The 20,386-nt window shown below is 43.4% G+C and overlaps 1 protein-coding gene across 1 annotated transcript in view; it reads left to right on the plus strand.

Annotated features, from left to right (window-relative positions):
• LOC132233123 (BOS complex subunit NOMO1) overlaps positions 1–20,386 on the plus strand; it is a 51,690-nt gene that overhangs the window by 4,254 nt on the left and 27,050 nt on the right. The window contains exons 3-13 of the mRNA XM_059693286.1: positions 1,064–1,109; positions 3,892–3,992; positions 4,702–4,808; positions 7,040–7,112; positions 9,077–9,229; positions 10,205–10,342; positions 10,664–10,753; positions 13,382–13,487; positions 13,663–13,813; positions 18,190–18,364; positions 19,737–19,878. Of these exons, the coding sequence (XP_059549269.1) occupies positions 1,064–1,109; positions 3,892–3,992; positions 4,702–4,808; positions 7,040–7,112; positions 9,077–9,229; positions 10,205–10,342; positions 10,664–10,753; positions 13,382–13,487; positions 13,663–13,813; positions 18,190–18,364; positions 19,737–19,878 (1,282 nt within the window). The remainder of the gene's footprint in view (positions 1–1,063; positions 1,110–3,891; positions 3,993–4,701; positions 4,809–7,039; positions 7,113–9,076; positions 9,230–10,204; positions 10,343–10,663; positions 10,754–13,381; positions 13,488–13,662; positions 13,814–18,189; positions 18,365–19,736; positions 19,879–20,386) is intronic.

Below are 20,386 nucleotides of genomic sequence, written 5' to 3' on the forward strand. Positions count from 1 at the left end.
CAAGCAGCTTAAAATGTTGCTTTAAGAAAATTATGTAAGTAATATGCAAACTTATGAGCTCTGTGGAAAAAAAAATCAAGGTCTTTGAAATACTTGAAGTAAATTTTATATTTTATCCCCCAGATTGTGTAGTGGTAACCTTTGAAAAAAGTTTTGGTGTGTATCCTAATATAATAGGCTGCTTTTTCTTGATTTTGATTTTTTTAAAAAAGACAAATGGAATTGAATCGTAAGAATCACTGTGTGATTTGATTGTTTTTCCTATGGTAATATCTTGGTTCCTTTCAACATTAGCATGTATAGATCTATTGCCTTATTTTTTTTTACATTCCTTTTTTACAATTTTATTTTATTGTTGACGGTATTACAGATATCTCCCATTTTCTCCATTTTGCCTTCCTCCACCCAACCCCTGCCTCACCCCAGTCCTTCCTCATGCTGTTGTCTGTGTCCGTGGGTTATGCATCTATGCATACATGTTCTTTAGTTAATCTCTTCCTGTCCCCTCCCCCAACTCCACCCCAACCTCCAATGCAGTCTGTAGAAAATAATACAATAATTAATAAATAAGACAAGAATAAGCTCTGTGTTTCTCAGATTCACAACTGTAAACCCACTTTTGCCCCACCTTGTCCATAAAATTGATTGCTAGAGGTGGATTAGCTGGGTCTTGAAATCTTTTTAAATTTATTTTATTTTATCTTTTTAAACTATTAAAACAATCTCAAGAAACCAAGGTGTATGAGTAAAATATAGTGTTAAGAAATGACTTTAGTTCTTGTGTTGACCCTGGCATATGTGGGGTTAATAGATTCATTAATAGTATGTTTGGTATCTAACAACAAGGAGTGGCTGAATATGGTATCTTTAGGATTCTCCCTGGGGCTTTAACATGGTGTCTTCTGATTGGTTGGATGGGAACTTCTGGTGATTGGCTTCAGTTTATGCTTGGAATTTCATTTTCTGTGTAAAAATTCTAGATTAAGTGGTAGCACTAAACTAAGTTAAGCTAGTTGAAGGGTCATCAATTCTCAATCCTGTACCTTTTTCCCCCCTCTCTCAGGGAGATTTTATTCTGAAGATTGAGCCTCCCCTAGGGTGGAGTTTTGGTAAGTTAATTGAATAACCTGATAATACTCTGCAAATGATTAGATTATATGCTGACTATTAATTTAAGTTGCTAGAGGGCATCGATTGCTACAATACTGAGGATTCATTTCTAGTGGAGAAGCGGGTCCCTTGCCTTTTCACTTTAGGATAGATTGATACCTTAGATCTACCTGGAGGTTTTTTGTCATCTTTCTTAGAGTAGACATTTTTTCTAGTACCTTTCTCAGGAAACTCTACTGTAGCCGTTTCATTCATTAAGTGGCAGTAAGGTTATATATGGAGGTCAGAAGCGGGGACTTTGTTTTTGTCCCAGGATGGCTTCTTTCTTAGCTCCCTCAGTGTTACTATTGTTTATCTCTTTTTTTTGGCATAAAAGTCTAGTTCTACTTCTCTTAAGAGATCAGAAGATCTGGCAGCCTTGGGCCTTGCCAGCTCTGGGTTGACCTTGGACAAGTTACTTCCCCTGTTTCTGTGTCCGCCTCCTCTCTGCCTCACAGGCGACCTGGAGGATTAATTGGCCAATATATTTATGTGTTCAGAATGGTTGGCACATCATTAGCAGGTAATTAGGCGATCATTAAAAACGGTCCTTCAGAATAGAGGGTTCTGCTTGGAGCTGGCTGATGATTTGGAGAAGAGACACTGTTGACTTTTCGCTATGGCAGATGTGCGTGATCCCAGTTCTATAGCTTAGGGATAGGAGTGGGGGGCCGTGGTTGTTCCCGCCTGGCTGCCTTGCAAGTTAGACAAGGAAGAATTGAATTGCGTCCCTGCCATCATAACGGGTGAAGGGAAGCTCAGGTAGCTAATTTGGCTCTGTGGGAAAGTTCTTTTCCGTTTCAAACTTGGGGGCACCTGGCTGGTGCATTCTAGAAGCTGGGGAGTCAGGGGGACTCAAACCCAACTAATGGCTAAAGCAGAGGTCACAGATTGGCAGCCAGTTGGAGTTGGCGCCCCCTCCCTACCTGTCAGTGCTTTTTCTTTTTGATAAACTTTTAAAATTTTTTATTGAATTATAACATACTTTCAGGAATTTTCACAAACTGAACTCCTCCATGTAACTGCCACCCAGACAATGAGATGAACTTTATCAGTACCCACAGGTACTCTTTAACTGCTCCCCACGCCCCCCCCCCCCAGGTGGACCACCACCCTGACCTCAGATTACTAGTATAGATTGTTTTGAACTTGATAAAAATGGAACCACACATTTTTTTGTATCTGGTTTCTTTCAACATAGTTCATGAAATTTACTTGTATTATGTGTAGCTTTTCATTCTATTACTATGTGAATGTGAAGTGATTTATCCCTTCTGCTTTTGATGGACATTTGGTTTGCTTCCCGATTTTGGCCATAAGAATGGTATTCCTGCAGACATCTTTGTACGTATCTTTTGATACATGTGGGTTTGCATTTCTATTGAGTATATACCAGAAATGAAATTACTGGGCAATCGAATTTTTACGTGCTCAGCTCTAGTAGATATGGCGAAACATGGAAAGTAGATATAGCAATTTCTCCTCTCCCAACAGTGTGTAAGGGTCCCAGGTGCTCCATGTTCTCACCAGCGCGTGGCACGGTCCGTCTGTTTCATTTTGGCCATTCTGGTTGGGATGTGGTGGTATCCATTGTGATTTTGATTTGATTGTCCTCAATGGTCAATGAGGTTGAACACTTTTAAAATATATATATGTATATATTTATTGATTTCAGAAAGACAAGGAGAGGGAGAGAGAAATAGAAACATCAATGATGAGAGAGAATCATTGATTGGCTCCCTCCTGCACGCCCCCTACTGGAGATTGAGCCTGCAACCTGGGCATGTGCTCTTGACTGGAATTGAACCTGGGACCCTTCAGTCCACAGGTCAATGCTCTGTCCACTGAACCAAACCAGCTAGGGCGAGGTTGAACACTTTTTATGTTTATTTGCCATTTGGATATTCTCTTTTGTGAGGTACCTGTTCAAAGCTTCTGTCCATTTTTTATTGGCATCTTCACCTGTGTGTTTGTAATTTTTTGTTCTAAATTATTTTTTTTAATATATTTTTCTTGATTTCAGAAAGAGGAAGGGAGAGGGAAAGGGAGAGAAAACCATCAATGATGAGAGAGAATCATCGATTGGCTGCCTCCTGCACACCCCCTATTGGGGATCGAGCCATTCACATAGTCCCCACTTGGCCTGTCTGCTTACTTCTTACCCATTTGCTCTCTGGGGGCATTGGAGTTTTTGGCCCTGGTTTAATATGGCTGAACCCACGTACTTGGTCAGGGAACAGAACTGGAACCAGATTTTTGGGGCTTGAATTGGGGTCCTGTAACTCACAAGTGCTGTGACTTTGAGAGATCCATTAACCTTCCTGTGCCTCTGTTTACCCCTCAATCAATTGTAAATGTTACTACCTACCTCTTACAGTAGTTTTGAGAATTAAATGCCCTTAGCTCAGTGCCTGGCCTGTGGTAAACATTCAGTGAATAAGCTGGTTGGTGCTCACTGAATTTTCCATGGGACTCTGAGATACAACTCGGCTGAAAGATTGTTACAAGAATATATTATCCTCTAAACACTGGTTCCCTCAGGGGCAGGAAACTGAGCGTCCAGGGAAGAAGGGTGGGAGAGAGACTTTCCCTGCCTGTCTTATACCTTTGGATTTTGAACCATGCGACTATACTAAGTGCTCAAAAATAAATAAAATGAGAGTTAATTGCATTTTACCTAGACAATTTCCCAGAACTAAACTTCTTCGTGTCTTGTACCCCATTCCCATCTTCATCCCTCAGAACCAACGAGCGTGGAGCTCTATGTGGATGGCGTCAATGACATCTGCACGAAGGGCGGGGACATCAACTTTGTGTTCACGGGCTTCTCTGTGAATGGAAAGGTTTGGTTTCAGAACTGCCTTACTTTTAACGTTTGCTCTGTAGTATCCACTGGGTCTTCTCTTACCTTTAAAAAAATAGCACTTTTTAACCTGGGGACTTTGATCACACGAGGGACCCACAGGTAAGCTTCGAGAGGATCTGGGAACTCGATAAAATCGAGTATAAAATGTAGTGGGTGTTTTTAGGGGTCCGATCTAGGTTGTTGCTCTTACCCTGTAAGAGTAGAGGCTGTTAGCGTGTAAGTGCCAGGAGTGGCCTTTTATAGGGACAGATTCCCGGGAGAATTTTTTTTCTTCCCTCCATCCAGCATCAAGGTTGAGACGTGCACATTTGCCTGCCATCCTTTTCTGCACGGCAGGCCTACGTCTTTACCTTTACACTGAGAGGGAGGCCCTTTTGTTCCCTCTTTATGTGTGGGTTTCCTGTTAGAGATGAGGATCATCTCTATACTCCAAACTTTCTAAAATAATTGTACATTTTTAACTGACGGTGTCTTAGAGTCAATGAAACACAGTATTACTATACTGTTACTGTTCCCTCTCACGGCCCCTTAAACCTCTCTGGGAAGGGTATCCATGATCTCCATCACCTTTTCAAAGGAATTTTCACCCAAAAAAGGTTATCAGCCTCCTGTGGGGAGTAGGAGCAGGATCTCTTGAGAGGAGCACTTTGCTCCTAGGTCAAGTTCAACCTCCTTCTCCACGACAGGTTCTCAGCAAAGGGCAGCCCCTGGGTCCTGCTGGAGTTCAGGTGTCTCTGAGAAGCACAGGGACCGAAGCGAAGATCCAGTCCACAGTTACGCAGCCTGGTGGAAAGTGAGTTGTGCTTGTGTCATCCTGCCTTGTCGCTAGAGCGGGGAGCTGATGGAGGTGGGAGAGCTTTGGATTTAGGGAGACCTCAGTTCAAATCCTAATTTGGCCTCTTTGGACCAGTTCATGCCTGTCAGGGCCTCAAGTTCTCATCTGTATAATGGAAGTCATTTGACCCATTGCATGTAGCATTGGCGGGGTTACTGAATATGAGATAACACCTATCAAGCACCTACTGCAGGGCCTGGCATCTAGTAGGTCTTTATTTAATGGTTGGCACTGGCTCTGGAGCCCAAGAGCCTGGGTTTGAATCCTGGTTTCCCCATTTACTAGCTGTTTAACCAGGAGCAAATTACTTAAGGCCTCTGGGCCTCCATTTCCTCATTCAAAAATGATAATAATCATGAAATTTTCCATCCTAAAGTTATTGAGAAGATTAAATTATCTAGTGTTAGTGTTTCAAGCTTTTTGGTGTGACATATGTGCTTAATAACTTACCTCAAATATAGGTTAGCTCAATTATTTTTACAAATCATTTTGTCCCTATTACATCAAAATTGTTTTGTAGTTCGAATGATGACTACTTAATTAACCTTGTTAAGTCAAATTTAAAGCATTTATTTAATGGATTTATATCACTGAGTTGTAAATGTTAACAGATGTGCCAAGATTAATAGCAGAATAGTTCCAACTGATAATTTTGAGAGCATTCAGATCATTACTACTTTAATATACAAAATTGACTAAGCTGCAAAATTGAAGTTTATAATGAATCTGTCAGTAAGTCATTCGGTTTTTAAATGATTGTTGAAATTATTTTTGAAATAACATTTGATTGATGCCTCTCCAGCCCTGGTCTATAGAAGGAATGTGGAGTTCTCATTTTCTCTAGGCTAGTAGTTTGCTGTTGACCTTGCTGGGAAAAATGACTTGATCTTTCTGAATCTCTTTATCCGCACTAACTAATGAAGATACTAACTTACAGACCAGGGATATCATGGATATGAAGTGTAGGCTACATCTTACTAAGACCAAAATCCAGTGGCAGCTTGAATTTTATTGTAGCAAAGTGATTGCCAAGCTCTATCCAGTTATTACAGGCAATATCCTATATAATAAAAACCTAATATGCTAAGTGTGTGACTGGCCATTCGGCCATTCAGCAATCAAAGCGTAATATGCTAATGATATGCTAAGACTATTCAACCACTCACTATGACGTGTACTGACCACCAGGGGGCAGACAGTCGACCAGTCGACAAATCGCTATGACATGCACTGACCACCAGGGGTCAGATGCTCCAGCCGATTGGGACTGAGTGAGACGGGCTGGACACACCCTGGAGCCCTCCCTCGATCCCTCCCCAGCTGGCCAACCTCCCGCATCCCTCCCCAGCCCCAGTCATGCACCGGTGGGGTCCTTGGCCTGGCCTGCGTCCTCTGGCAATCTGGGCTGAGGGGACTCCCCCCCCCCCTCCAGTGCACAAATTTGTGCACCAGGCCTCTAGTTTGATATAATAAAATACCACCACAGAAGAAGAAATTGAATGCTTTTTGTAATTCATTTCATTAGAACTAGCCCTCTAATTGTCTGGTGCTTTGCAGATTTAAAGGGTTAAATGTGTCAGAATCCTTCCATTTCCAACCTCAGCTCATTTTACTCTGGTCTTGGTTAGTCAGTACCTACCTGAGAGATCTTCACTGACTTCTGCTTTCATTGCTGTTGCTTTGCATACAAGCCCATAATGTCATATTTGTTTCTGATAACAGGTCTAAACACTCTTGCATAGGATTCAGAGGTTCTTATCATTTTTCCTCCCATATCATTAGTATCATCCTGTGTTAGTGTCTGCCTAGCCTATCAGATCTGTTCTCTGTCCTTACATGTGACTCCTTTCCACTTCTGTGCCTTTGACACATCACTCCCTTCTTGCCTATTCTATGACTGACGCCTGCTAAACCACAGTGACTGGTTTTTAAGCCAGAATTCCTGGGGGTTAAGGAAAACATAAACCCTCCTTCCTGTCGGCACACAGAATACCTATCCTTGCACACAGTAAGTGCTGTCTGATGTGACTTTGCACAGTGAAGGATGACATGTTGTTTATGCTCACTAACCAGCTAACGGCAAGTCTGTGATAATTCAAACACTATTTTCTGTTCTTTCCAATATTGGTCATAAAATGAGAACTACTCGGGTGGTTGGGAGTGAGTTAAGTGGTATTTTGTATCCTTAGGTTTGCATTTTTTAAAGTTCTTCCTGGAGATTATGAAATCCTTGCAACTCATCCAACCTGGGCATTGAAAGAGGTAAGCATTTCTGTTATGTCTTTAGTGTGGCAACAACGTGCTGGTTTGGGCACAGCAGGGGTTTCGGTTCAGGATGTGAAATGAGTTTATGGTTTTCTAGAAGTAGATGCAAAAATAGTGGTGCTGCTGATGAACTTGATGGTATTTATAAGGTGAAACTCCTTCACTGTAGCACATGTTGCTTACGTTGGTTTCAGTTTTAGGTAAAAATATCATCTTCCTTCCGTGAAATAGGTTTGTTATTAACTACAGCTATCTTAAGCCAAATCAACACAAAAGAACCTGAGGAGATTTTTTGTTGTGCTTTTTTCAGTCAAGAACAACATTCTATAAAGATGCTTAACATCCTAGAAACTGTTGTATATGTGCCCAAGGAGAACGTATAAGAATGTTTATTGCAACTTTGTTTGCAATAGCAAAATATTGCACACAACCTAAATGCTCATTAAGAGGAGGGTGGATTGTGGTTTTATCACACAATCGAATTCTGCACATCAGCCATAATGAATGCGTCAGAGCCACATACATCAATACGACTATATTTAAAAACCTACCGTGAAGGAAAAAGGCAAGTTGCCGAAGGATAAGGAAATATGATGCCATTTATACAGTAACTAAAAACACTCCTGATCATACCAGTTAGGGATGTATTCATATGTGCAAAAATTGCACAGATGTAGGCAGGAATGGCAAACACATGCTAATTAGGATACTGACATCTGTAGAGGGAGGAGAAAGGGGAGATGTAAGGGTCTTAAATTGTATTTTTACTCATTTCTTTAGCTCGTTAGAGCGTGTATAGGTGTTCTGTAGAGTAGTTCTTATATTATTTTGTTTGAAATAGTTTATAATAAAAGATAAAAAAAAAAGAAGAAATATACTAGGTGAGGTTTTATAATAGCTGTGGAAAAACAAATTGAAATAAGAAAGACTTAAGGGACATTTCGACATGTTAGCTTTTACGTTAATTTTGAGGCTGTGTCTCATTCTTGCTCAAGGAGCATCAGAATAAGTGTTTCAGTTTTTACCCTGAAGTTTTTATGCAGTTACAATTGATGGTATGGTTTCAGCCTAGGTTTAAAAATGTTTTATTTAAAACTCAGTGGCTTACATATTACGAATAGAATACATGTTAAGGCTTACATTGTTAATTGTATGCATAAAGGAATTTAGTTTATTAATATAAAGTTGTGTTTCAAAGTAAAGTGCGCTGTTAAAAGTCAGGATGCTGGCTGCCCCTTAAGGGGGGCCGTGACTGGAAATGAGCCTGAGTGGGGCTGTGGGGCTCGTTCTATTCTGTTTTTGGCACTGTTTGCATGGTGTGCTCAGTTTGTGAAAATCACTGCCCTGGACACTTAGAATATGTGTACTTTTCTCCACGTAAATCGTACTGTAGTTTAAAAAATATATGCTTTATATGCCATTAAACATAGGGAAAAAATAAGGCATGCTCACTTTTAAAAATTGAAACATAAAGAATCAAGGAGTGGAAACAAAAAATTTGGAAGGTGGAAAATGTGTAAAAGAAGTAAAATGTCACCATACAGATGAAATTGCCATTATCTACATTTGCCATATTTCCCTTTACTTCATTGTGTGCATGAAAAAATAGTGATTATACTACATATGCAATTTTACGTTCCTTTTTTCATGTCCCCATGTTCTTAAACACTTTGCAAGTGCTTCTCTCTCTATTCCTTCCTTCCTTCCTTCCTTCCTTCCTTCCTTCCTTCCTTCCTTCCTTCCTTCCTCCCTCCCTCCCTCCCTCCCTCCCTCCCTCCCTCCCTCCCTCCCTTCCTCCCTCCCTTCCTTCCTTTCCTGATGGATTGATCTACTGACTTTAGAGAGAGAGAGAGAGAAAAATCGATGTAAGAAAGAAACATCAATTAGCCACCCCTTATATGTGCTTTTTAAATTTATATATACTATTTCCTTTTTTTGGAAGTTAAAATCTTCTTTTGTAGGCGAGCACCACTGTGCGAGTGACCAACTCCAATGCTAACGCCGCCAGTCCCCTGATTGTGGCTGGATACAACGTGTCTGGCTCTGTCCGCAGTGATGGGGAGCCCATGAAAGGGGTGAAGTTTCTTCTCTTTTCTTCTTCAGTAACCAAAGAGGTAAGCAAAGGAAAGTGAAGAAAGGAGACACAGACTATACTATTTAAAATTCAGTGAAGGTTGATTTATAATCTCAACGTTTCAGAACATTGTGTTTCTCGGTTGACTTATAAGAAACTGAATGTCTATCCTGGGAGATGGTGGAGTTTGGTGTAAAGTGCACAGGTTTTGAAATCAATCAGATCCATTTCTGACAAATCCCAGCTCTGTCTCTTACTAGCTGTGCGAATTTGGGCCAGTCTCTTCACCTTCCTGGGCTCCATTTTCTTTCTTTGCTTTTCTTTTTAAAATTTATCTTTATTGTTGTAAGTATTACAGGTGTCCCCTCTCCCCTGCATTGACCCACTCCACCCCGATCCCTTCCTCTCTCTAGGCCAGCGGTTCTCAACCTTTGGGTCGCGACCCCTTTGGGGGTCGAACGACCCTTTCACAGGGGTCGCCCAAGACCATCGGAAAACACATATATAACTACATGTTGTTTTTGTAATTAATCACTATGCTTTACTTATGTTCAATTTGTAACAATGAAAATACATCCTGCATATCAGATATTTACATTACGATTCATAACAGCAAAATTACAGTTATGAAGTAGCAATGAAAATAATTTTATGGTTGAGGGTCACCACAACATGAGGAACTGTATTAAGGGGTCGTGGCATTAGGAAGGTTGAGAACCACTGCTCTAGGCCTTCCCCGCACTATTGTCTGTCCATCTAAGCTCCGATTTCTTATCTGGAGAATGGTGACCCATTGTAGGGATGGGCAATCGTGTCTTTTTTTCCAAGAAAACTGTGCCATTTTAAACTTGAATGTAAATATTTTTGTTCCTTTTACCTCTACTATGCGTTAGATTTCCGAAAGACATATTTTGTGACATAAAACTTATGAAAGTTTTCCTGTAGTGTGGCTATTTGATGATAGTCCGAACATGTAAGTGGATAAGGAAGTCATGTTCTGTTTTTCCTGGCCTAGGATGTGCTGGGCTGCACCATCTCACCAGTGCCCGGCTTCCAGCCCCAAGACAAGAGTCTGGTATATTTGTGCCACGCAGTCTCCAAAGAAGATGGCACCTTCTCCTTCTCTTCCTTGCCAAGTGGGGGCTACACTGTGGTGAGTGAGGCAGTTTCCGTTCTCTTTGTGTTTGGGACTCTTAGGGTGCAGTCAGAGTCGATGCCATTTGGGTGGTAAGGACTAACTGGTTGGCCTGCGGTTTTGTGAACATTTTATTTAGCAGTTATTTAGGATAAGGCTCTGGCCCCTCTGTAATAGCTGTAGAAATGCAGGCCTTTCTCTTAAAATCAGCAACAGAACGATAGTTCCTCTTGGCCTGCCTTGTACCCCTTGTCATTCGTGGGCTGCCAGATCGATTACTAATATTGATGGTTGAATCTTGCTATTGGCTCTTAGCAAGTAACAGACTCTTCCTTCCAGATTCCATTCTACAGAGGGGAGAGGATTACCTTTGACGTTGCTCCTTCCAGGCTCGACTTTACAGTGGAACACGACAGCCTGAAAATTGAGGTAGGAACTCCCCGTCTTCTAGAGGAACAACTGTTCGAGTTCCCATCCCTGGGCACAGGTGTTGCAAACAAGTTTAAGAAAATAATCAGTATTTTATCAAGATGGGCTGTTGGAAACATCAGAATCTTGTATTCTTCTAGTTTAGCTTGGAATTCACTAGATACCTCAACCCTCTTACTACATGTCTTTATCTTAGAGACTTGGAGCCCTAGTTATAGCTACTTCATTCAGGGAAATAAGTTTATTGAGTGCCAGTGACATCGTTTCCGGTACTATTCTAGGGGTGGGCTTACAGCAGGGACAAAGCAAAATTCCTGTTCTGTGGAATTCATGTTCTAATGTCAGAAAAGGAATATACTTACAAATGAACGTATATTAGAAAGTGATTAGTGTTCCCTAGAGCAATAAAGCAAGAAAGGAGATTACACATTTTCAGGATTGAGACGGGTGGCTGTCTTACAGGGTGTTCTCGGGAAATCTCGCTGTGAAGGTGACATTTGAGCCACACCCTGAAGGGGAAGAGACAGTGAACCATACTTCTGTGGGAAGGGTGTTTTAAGACAGAGGGAATAGCAGATGCTAAGGTTCTGAGGCTTAGAGAGTTTGGCGGACCCAGGAGGCCAGGGTGGCTGGAATGGAAGGAGTGAGGCAGGGAGGAAGAGGACAGAAGGACAGAGAGATGATGGGGCAGATTGTACCGGGCCTGGTGGGCCACCCTGGGTGACAATTAGCCCCATTCTGGGTGAGGTTCTGAGCAGAGGAGAGGTGTGGTGCCTTTGGCTACAGTGTTGAGAAGAGTTCCCAGGGGGCAGGGTGGAAGCAAGGGGCCTGTTGAGGCTGTGGCCGTCAATCAGTGAGAGCTGACAGAGCTTGGACCGTGGTGATAGGAATGGATAGGCAGCCTGATAAACTCCTTAGGCCCTAAAATAGAGGGTAAATGTGTTTTTCATCACACATCTTTAATTACAGAATTTGAAAATGGTTACTGTAGCAAATTAGCTAGATAGAACAAATCCCAAAAGAAAATAATAGTCTTTCCTAAACGGACCACCCAGTGTTACAGTTATTGAAAATATTAGATTTCAATTGTTTTCTTGTAATCTTACATTTGAAAGTGCTGCGCTAAGGGAGTTTGCACTGGTAGGCGCTGGCGTTCAGGTGGCATGCTCCATGGGGTCCTGACTCTGCTTTGTGAGGTTCAGGAAAGCACTTGACTGTTGTGCTGTGCCCTGGAGCGGGTGAGAAGGGTGAGAAGATGGAGTTCTTGCATGCTTCAGGGGCCTGTGGAGAAGAGCAGGAGCAGTTGAGTGAGGAAAGACACGTTTTTAAACAGAGAGGTGAAGGGAATTTCAGGTATGAGAGGGCCTGTAAGCTGCCTGACGTCAGCCTTACTCTTCACTGTATTCCTAACATGTGACTTAGTGCCTGGCACATTGTAGGTACCTAACGTGTTTGTTGAGTGGATATATGTATTAAAAAGTGGGTAAACCACATCTTTTTAGAAGGATGAAGAAAGACTACCTGAATAAAAAGGAAGCCATTTTATTTTTTTCAAGCTCTCTCAAATGCTGTGGCATATATGCATTCATTCATTCATTCATTCATTCATTCATGAGTTATTTATTGAGTGCCTACTATGTACCAGTGACTAAGATGGAAAAAGTCTTCATCTCTATGGATCTTACATTTCTAATGGGAGGTAAACAACTATAATAAATCAAACAAGGACATTTCAGATATCCGTCATTTTTTGATGAAGCCAATAGATTAGTATGATGGACAGTGACTGGCTGGGGTGGGAGGCAGGCACTACTGAGATAGGATAGTTAGGGAAAGCTTCTCGGAGGTGGTGACAGTTTGAACTGAAACCTGATTGATGAAAATGAGTGGCTTCCTGCCAGATCTTGTCTAGGTGTGGGAGAAGATCCAGGCTGAGGAAGCAGCTGGTGTGGAAGCCCCTGTGAGGGATGCATGTGCACCCATGTGGCCAGCTTGAGGAACCAAGAATCGGGGTGGCTGGAACATAGAGGCTGTAGAGAGATCAAAGCCATGGCTCTCAGGAGTGGGATGGGCAGACACAGATAACCCAACTACAAAATGCTGTGGGCAGTGCAGCAGCTGGGGTGCAGTCGTTAAGGACTTGAATTCAGGGTGTGGTAGGAAGAGACAGGAGAAGGGCTTGGGAGACCTTGCTGAGGTGAAATCCACAGGACAGACTGATGTTGAAGTGATGCTGGGTTTAAGCTTGGGGGGCTGGAGAACTCCAAAATGGGACGTCTGGAGGGAGGAGGAAGGAAAGGAGAATGGGTCGGGAGGCTCTCACCAATCTGACTTGGTGATCTTTAGCTGGGGAAGTAAATCTATAGATCTGTTTTATTGAATTATTGGACATACATCAATATGTCAACTGTTGAGAATACAAGAAAGGAGACGGACTCAGGGAATGTGCTGCCAGTGGGGGAGCCACTTGTGTGGGTGAGCTGAGAAGGAGCGTGGCTGGCATACGGGACTGGGAGCAGCCAGCGTGGGAGATGTGCTGAGCGATGCCGTGAGTGGTGGCATGAGTGGCATAAGGGAGACGTTTGCAGCTCATGCATGAGAACCTTCTTCCTGTTCTTCATCTTCCAGCCCGTGTTCCACGTCATGGGATTCTCTGTCACTGGGCGGGTCCTGAATGGGCCCAAAGGAGAAGGTGTTCCGGAGGCAGTCGTCACTCTGAATAACCAAATCAAAGGTGGGCAAACGTGTTGGCCCCTGGGGCTAGTGTTTGATCACAGGCAAATGGAAAGGAAACAAAATCCTAATGACTGTGAAAATATGTCAGCTTTCTGTCTCACGTATTCCTGTGAATATGGAGGGCTAGGCAGTTCTTTTTGGCTCATCTTTTGTTGGCGTGTTTTGTTTTACAGTCAAAACAAAAGCTGATGGCTCATTCCGTCTGGAGAACATAACCACTGGCACATACACCATCCATGCGCAGAAAGAGCACCTCTACTTTGAAACTGTCACAATCAAAATTGCACCTAACACTCCTCAGCTGGCTGACATCATTGCCACGGGGTAAGGTTATCATGTTTGGGTCTGGGAGCGCCAGTGCTTATGTCAGCAGCCAGCAGAAAACAAAGTCACCTTTGATCTGACTGTTTTTGCCAAGGATCCACATGCAGTCTCAGACTCCTTTTGAGAAATTCAGGCTGAAAAGATTAGTGCTAAGTCTTATCCACTGAAGGTACTTACATGCTGGATTCTTTTTTTTTTTTAAATATATATTTTATTGATTTTTTACAGAGAAGAAGGGAAAGGGATAGAGAGTTAGAAACATCGATGAGAGAGAAACATCGATCAGCTGCCTCCTGCACACCCCCTACTGGGGATGTGCCCGCAACCAAGGTACATGCCCTTGACCGGAATTGAACCTGGGACCCTTGAGTCCGCAGGCCAACGCTCTATCCACTGAGCCAAACTGGTTAGGGCACATGCTGGATTCTTAAAGAAAAGGATCTTTCGTGTCGGACTTCACATCTGTGGGGACTTCCATGGCCTAATTCTTGAAGACTTTGGAATATGTTATAGTTGGTTGACGAGGTTTGTTGTAAGATGCTCTGAGCTGATGTCATAGTTTTTCCTGCTTTGTTGTATTTATTGCATTTGAGGGGACATCCTGTGGTTGAATTTGTGTAGTTTAATCAGGTAGTGATAACGTGTGGTGCAGTGAACCCAGGCCTTGGAGTCATATCTCAGATCTTTCTCGCACTTGTGTTACCTGTAGAGTGGGGATGCTGCCGTCTTTCTTGAGAGTAATAGGTGCTCAATAACTTAAATGGAGAGGGACAGCATCTGCTTGGAGAGAGGCAGCATGAGCAGGTGCATAGTTTCTGAGCAGCAGGTGTGATGGTGGCATAAAGCTTGGTGTTGCTGGCGCATGAAGTGCTGGGCAGGCAGAGGAGGGGCAGACCTCCTCACACCCCATTGGAAGTTGAGGGCTTTCTCCACTGGGGCCCGGGGGCCAGTGAACAGTGTGAGCATGGAGGGAACACGGGTAGACTTTTGTGTTTAGTGAGGCACTCCGGTGGCATGGTGGAGGATGGCTTTGAAGGGGACAAGACTTGGAGACAAGAGGCCTGAAAAGAGAGTTGGTGAGGGCTTGCCTTATAGGGAAGGGAAGGACAGATGGGGGTTTCCGTTTTGAGGGGCAGGATGACTGTGGTGCCACCGGCTGTGGGTAGGGAGAGCCTGTTAGATGATGGGGGTTCAGTTTTGGAGTCTGTAGAGCCACTAGGTGGAGCTCTCCAATAGAGCCTTGAATGGAAGGTAAATCCTAAAGATTTTGCTGCAGGTGGCAGCCAGAAGTAGAATTGGGAAATCAGTACACCAGAAATGAAATGCCAGTGTTTGAAGGGTGGGTTTTAGGTGTGAATTAGTGCCCGATGGGTAGGGAGATCCAGGAAGCTGAGCCATGAAAACACAGTCCATTTGCCTGGTCAAGGTTGGGATTCAGTGTCAAATGGGAAATCAGGAAGTACATCAACTGTGGAACCTGGTACCATGTCTGTCATGGAGCTCAGGACACAATTCTTGGACTCATGTCCTCCCTCTTCCCCTTCATAAACATTTTGAACAGCTACTCTGGTTGAGGCACTGTTAGAAATGCCAGGTATATAACAGTAAAAAGAAACCTAACATCCCAAAGCCAGGGCTTTCATCTTACTGGGGAGATAGACTCAAGACGAGTAAACTTGTGATTGTAAATGAAAGTAGGTGTTGTGCTGGGCAGAGACCGGGTGCTCTGAGAGGACTTGATTTAAATGGGGAGCTATGGGAGGCCTCTCTGGGTCACTGGGACCCTCTGGAGGACTACAAGTTAGCTAAGTGAAGAACTTCCCAGGTAGAGGGAACAGCCTGGGCACAGCCCTGGAGGGGGAGAAGGGCGCTCTCTGGAAGACAGCCACCGTGGCTGGACGCAGTGGTGAGGTGGGAGAGCTGTGTGACTTGCAGCCGTCTTGTGGAGATGGGCTTATCCCCAAATGCAAGGGAAAGCTGTTGAAGAGTTTTCAGCAAGCAAGTGCTATGGATTAGGTCATTTTAGAAAGGTTTTTTATTTTTTGGCTGCTGTGTGAAGCATGGATCAGAGGGAAGCCAGAGTACCTAATGGAGGGACTAGAAAGAAGGTGATGACAGTTGTCTCGAGGAGATAGGGTGGTGCTGGGACCAGGTGCTGGCAGGGAGGGAGTGAGAAGTAGAGATTTGACAGGTAGTATGGAGAGAGAATCAATGGGTCTTGTGCTGTCGGAGTCCCAGGTTGCTTATTTGAACAATGGGGTGGATGGAGGAAGTGCAGTTCGTGGAGAGGGGGAACTACATCTATATTTATTTTCTTTAAAATGGAATATAGGGGTCAAAGAAAGAAAACATTTGTTGAGCACCATTGGGGAAACTCATCATTTTCCTTTTGGGCCAACGTGGCACATTTGCCTTTTAATTTATTGTTTGTTACTTAAAAAAAAAATCTCAATTTATTTGAAAAACAAACTCTTTGACTTCTGTCCAAATGACTATGAGGATATAGTTATTCCACAATACACCAAAATTAACAGTTTTTATTCATAAATTATTAAGCCCCAATGAAAGAATTTATTGCTACACATCAATTTTTAAGGCCTTCAATATAACAAATATTCTCTTACCAGTTTTTTGTTTTTTTTTTAGTTTATTTTTCTAAACTAAACCAATATACATTTGAGGTTTAGGGTAACTGGACACTTCTCTCTTTTATTTTAAATTAATTTTTTTATTATAGTTGAAATATAATATGGACACTTCTCTTTAATTGGGAATATGAGCTAAAACAGATCTTATGCTTAAAATATTTAAAACTTAGGAGAGATTCAGCTTGAAGCAAATTAGGTGACATTCGCCCTAACGTGGACATGAATTAGGAGACCATGAAAGGTCCTTAAGAATAATTTATCAATATTCTCTTGTCCTTTTATTCCGAAAGTGTACATTAGATGAATATGAGAACCAAAGTGCATACCCTTTCATCTACATCAGGGGCTAGCACACTTTTTCGGTAAAGGGTCTTAATGGTCTCTATGATGAATGTGTCATAGATAATTCCTAAATGAATAGATGTGGCTGTGTTTCAATAAAACTTTATTTAGGACACTGAATTTTGAATTTCATATCATTTTTATGTATTATGTAATATTCTTTTGATTTTATTTTTCCTTTAACCTTTTAAAAGTTAAAAGAATATGAAAACCATCCTCAGCTCACGTCCATACAAAACAAGGTGACTGGCGGGCTGGCGGGCCGGCGGGCTGGCGGGCCGGCGGGCTGGACTTGGCCACTGGGCTATAGTTTTTGGCCCCCACACCAAAAAGCTCATTCGGCGGGGTCAGTCACTGAGAAATGACTGCTCTTTATTATTCCCAGATTTCATACACACAATATTCCACCACTTTGTTGTGCCTTCTGTTGTTTCTTTATTTGCTGCAGAGGGGTGTTCCATTATCTAGTTCACCCATGATTACCCAGCGTTGAATCCAGCGCTTTGTTATCTTTCTGTCAGAATCGACAACTGATTTTTATCTAAAATGATTCTTTAAGATTAGAAAATTTAACCTTTAGTCCGTTGAGGAAGTCGTCACGGCCTTCAGCTGTGGTACCTTACTGTACTTGGACACATCAGCTGACGGGAGAGTGAAGAGCATCACTGAGAATGGTCTTCGTTGGTCTTCCTCAGGGTGTGGACGTGCTTTTCAGGGGCCTCTCCAGACACACTTTGGAGCCCTTTACACACTGCTCATGCGGCCCAGTCGGAATCATTACCTTAATAGGGCTTGTCAATTACAAGTTGCTTTTCTTGGCTCCTTGCTCCTAAGGAGTTTAGCTTTAGCTTTGCATTTTTCTAACTTAATTACCTTTTATGTTCAGATCTCCCAGATTGCTCCTCTTATCCACACATTATATGTAATCACAGGCGAGGAAGTTGTCTTTGATAACTGCCTTGTTTTATGGCCTTGGTAATACCGCACTTTCTTAGGCAGCTTACAGCTCTTGCTTTTAAGGACTGGCCCATATTCTCAGTCCGAGGCTGCTCCATCGCCAAAGATTCAATTACCTGAAACATTTTTTTATCACCTACAGATTTTCTAAAAATCACTTCCACCGTGGGGGGTTGTCAGATGTCACCCAGAACACACACACAGCCCTGCATTGGGCCCCCGCTCTGCCTTTTCCCTTATTAGAAAGAGGTCCGATCTTTCCAAAGGTTGCCTTTAAAACTGGAACCATTTGGGCTGCATTCCTGTCTTTTAAGATGAATCTAGTCTCAGGGACAAGGGCTGGAAGATGGACATGTAATTTTGGTTGATAAGCACCTTTCCTGTTATAATTGAGTTCTCATGCTGGGATGAATGGTCCCTTTGTTGCAGGTTCAGTGTCTGCGGCCAGATATCAATCATTCGTTTCCCTGACACTGTCAAGCAGATGAGTAAATACAAAGTTGTCCTGTCTTCTCAAGACAAGGACAAGTCTTTGGTCACCGTGGAGACGGATGCTCATGGATCATTTTGTTTTAAAGCAAAACCAGGGACCTACAAAGTACAGGTATGATGAGTTTTATTCTAGTTAAGATATTTGAAAAAGAGCATTGATTTTTCAAAGGGTTATCATTAGCCAGAATGCGTTAGGGAAGGAGCATTTCCATTCCCAACTTCTTATGTTGACATCTTTACATTCCTGCATGTCACTGTGAGTGGAGCAGACAGGCAATCACTTTAAAAATGATAGGACAGGCCTTTCTCTTTTCCAGTGTGATGTTTATTAGGGCTTAGTATCCGGCTGCCAATCACACCTCCACCTTCTCAGGCTTTTGGCTGCTGCAGAATATCCATGATTCCCAAAGGAAATTAAAATGAACTCTTTATTAATGGCAGCTCAGTAACTTCCACAGTGCATGGCTTCTGGAACTTGAGGCCTTTTCCTGCCTTGCCCTGAATGGGAGATGCTGGGCAGGCACCACTGGTTTCTCCATCTGGGCAAGCAGAGAGGCTGGGAGACTTCGGCCCTTGGTCTCACTGCACAGTGAGCACAGATGAGGCCAGGAGGTAGGAGACACAACAGGACCAGAGGTCAGCCCACTGTGCCTCTCAGTGCAGAGGCCCTGCCCACAGGGAAAGGCCGTGTCTCAGTGGATTTCACACCCTCACCCATCAAGTCAGCTGCTGCTCCTCCTCCCTGAGAAAGAGCAAGTGAGGGAATGGAGCGGGCTGGGAAGGTTCCTTTTATGACTTGCTCTCCTCTAGGGCAAGTAGGATCCCTCCCTCTGAGGACCTGTGTGGGAGAACAGTGTCTCCCTGCTTCCATCGCACAGTGTGGTGTGTGGACTGACAGCTCCTTTACTAGACAGCAGCTTCTTGCAAAGCTGGCCACACTGACAAGCCTTTGGAAGCCCTTCACGGCAGGGACTTAACCAAGGAAGGGCAGTTCCGAAATGTAATCTTTACCAGGGATGAAAAACGTGACCATTGCCTTCTTTCCCAGTCCCTCTCGTTAGCCTGAGAAAGGCCCATAGAAGAAAAGGAAGAAGATTTCACTATTGGGCACCCAAGCAGCGTCGGCAAGTTCATAGCTTATGTCACGTGTGACCTCAAGCCAGGAAAAGGTTCTGGGATTAAGTGTGGTTTCCACCCTGTGTTCAGGTGATGACCACAGCTCGGGTGTCGATCTGGAGAGTTATGCCCGATGGGCTTTTGTTTGCACCAAGGCACTGCTGGGGATGGGTTTTTTGTCTGATTAGAAATGTGTTGTCTTCACACTGGCTACTTGCATATTTGTTGTGAGTGTAAAACTCGGCCTAGAAATGAACCTTTGTCCTTGGAAATCTGCTTGACCTTGGGCCCAGATGAATGTTCTGGTGCCCCATAGGCCAGAGGAGCAGCAACCCTGATATAGCTGATGTTGCCCTGTGTTCCCACAGGCGGTGGTTCCTGAGGCAGAGACCCGAGCGGGGCTGACATTGAAACCCCAGACGTTCCCTCTCACTGTGAAGGACAGGCCTGTGATGGATGTGGCCTTTGTGCAGTTTTTGGCATCAGTTTCTGGGAAAGTCTCTTGTTTGGGTAAGATGTCCATGGCAAACAGGAACAGATGGTTTCACAGAAGCAGGTCTGTGGGGGCGGGGTGAGCTTCCCCTCACGGGGCAGCGTTAAAGATGAAGGCAGAAGCTGCTCCTGGGCAGTGGTTTGGAGGGTCATATTGCATCTAGTTCTTTTTGAAAAATTGCCACAGTGCGTCATAGAAACATTTCTCTGGGAGTCGTTCTGCTTTGGCTCCTGAAAGAACATGTGGGTCTCTTTTTCTCCCTCTGGCTCTGAAAGGAAGGTGGAATTAGGCCCCGGTTTCAGTCCTAGCTCTATCACTCTCCAGGTAGGAGACTCGGCATTTACTTTCCCAGCTTCTGTTTTCCTTCTGTTAAATGGCAATACTGCTGCTGTCAGAGGGTTTTAATGAAGGTTAAATGTGGTCATTAAGAGACAGTGTAGCACAGTGACTACATAGACTCTGAAACCGGACCACATGGGCTCGAACCTTTCCTGTGTGACCTGGGGCAAATTACTTAACTCTCTG

This window comes from Myotis daubentonii, chromosome 4 (assembly GCF_963259705.1).
Source record: "Myotis daubentonii chromosome 4, mMyoDau2.1, whole genome shotgun sequence".
In the NCBI taxonomy this organism is placed as follows: Eukaryota; Metazoa; Chordata; class Mammalia; order Chiroptera; family Vespertilionidae; genus Myotis; species Myotis daubentonii.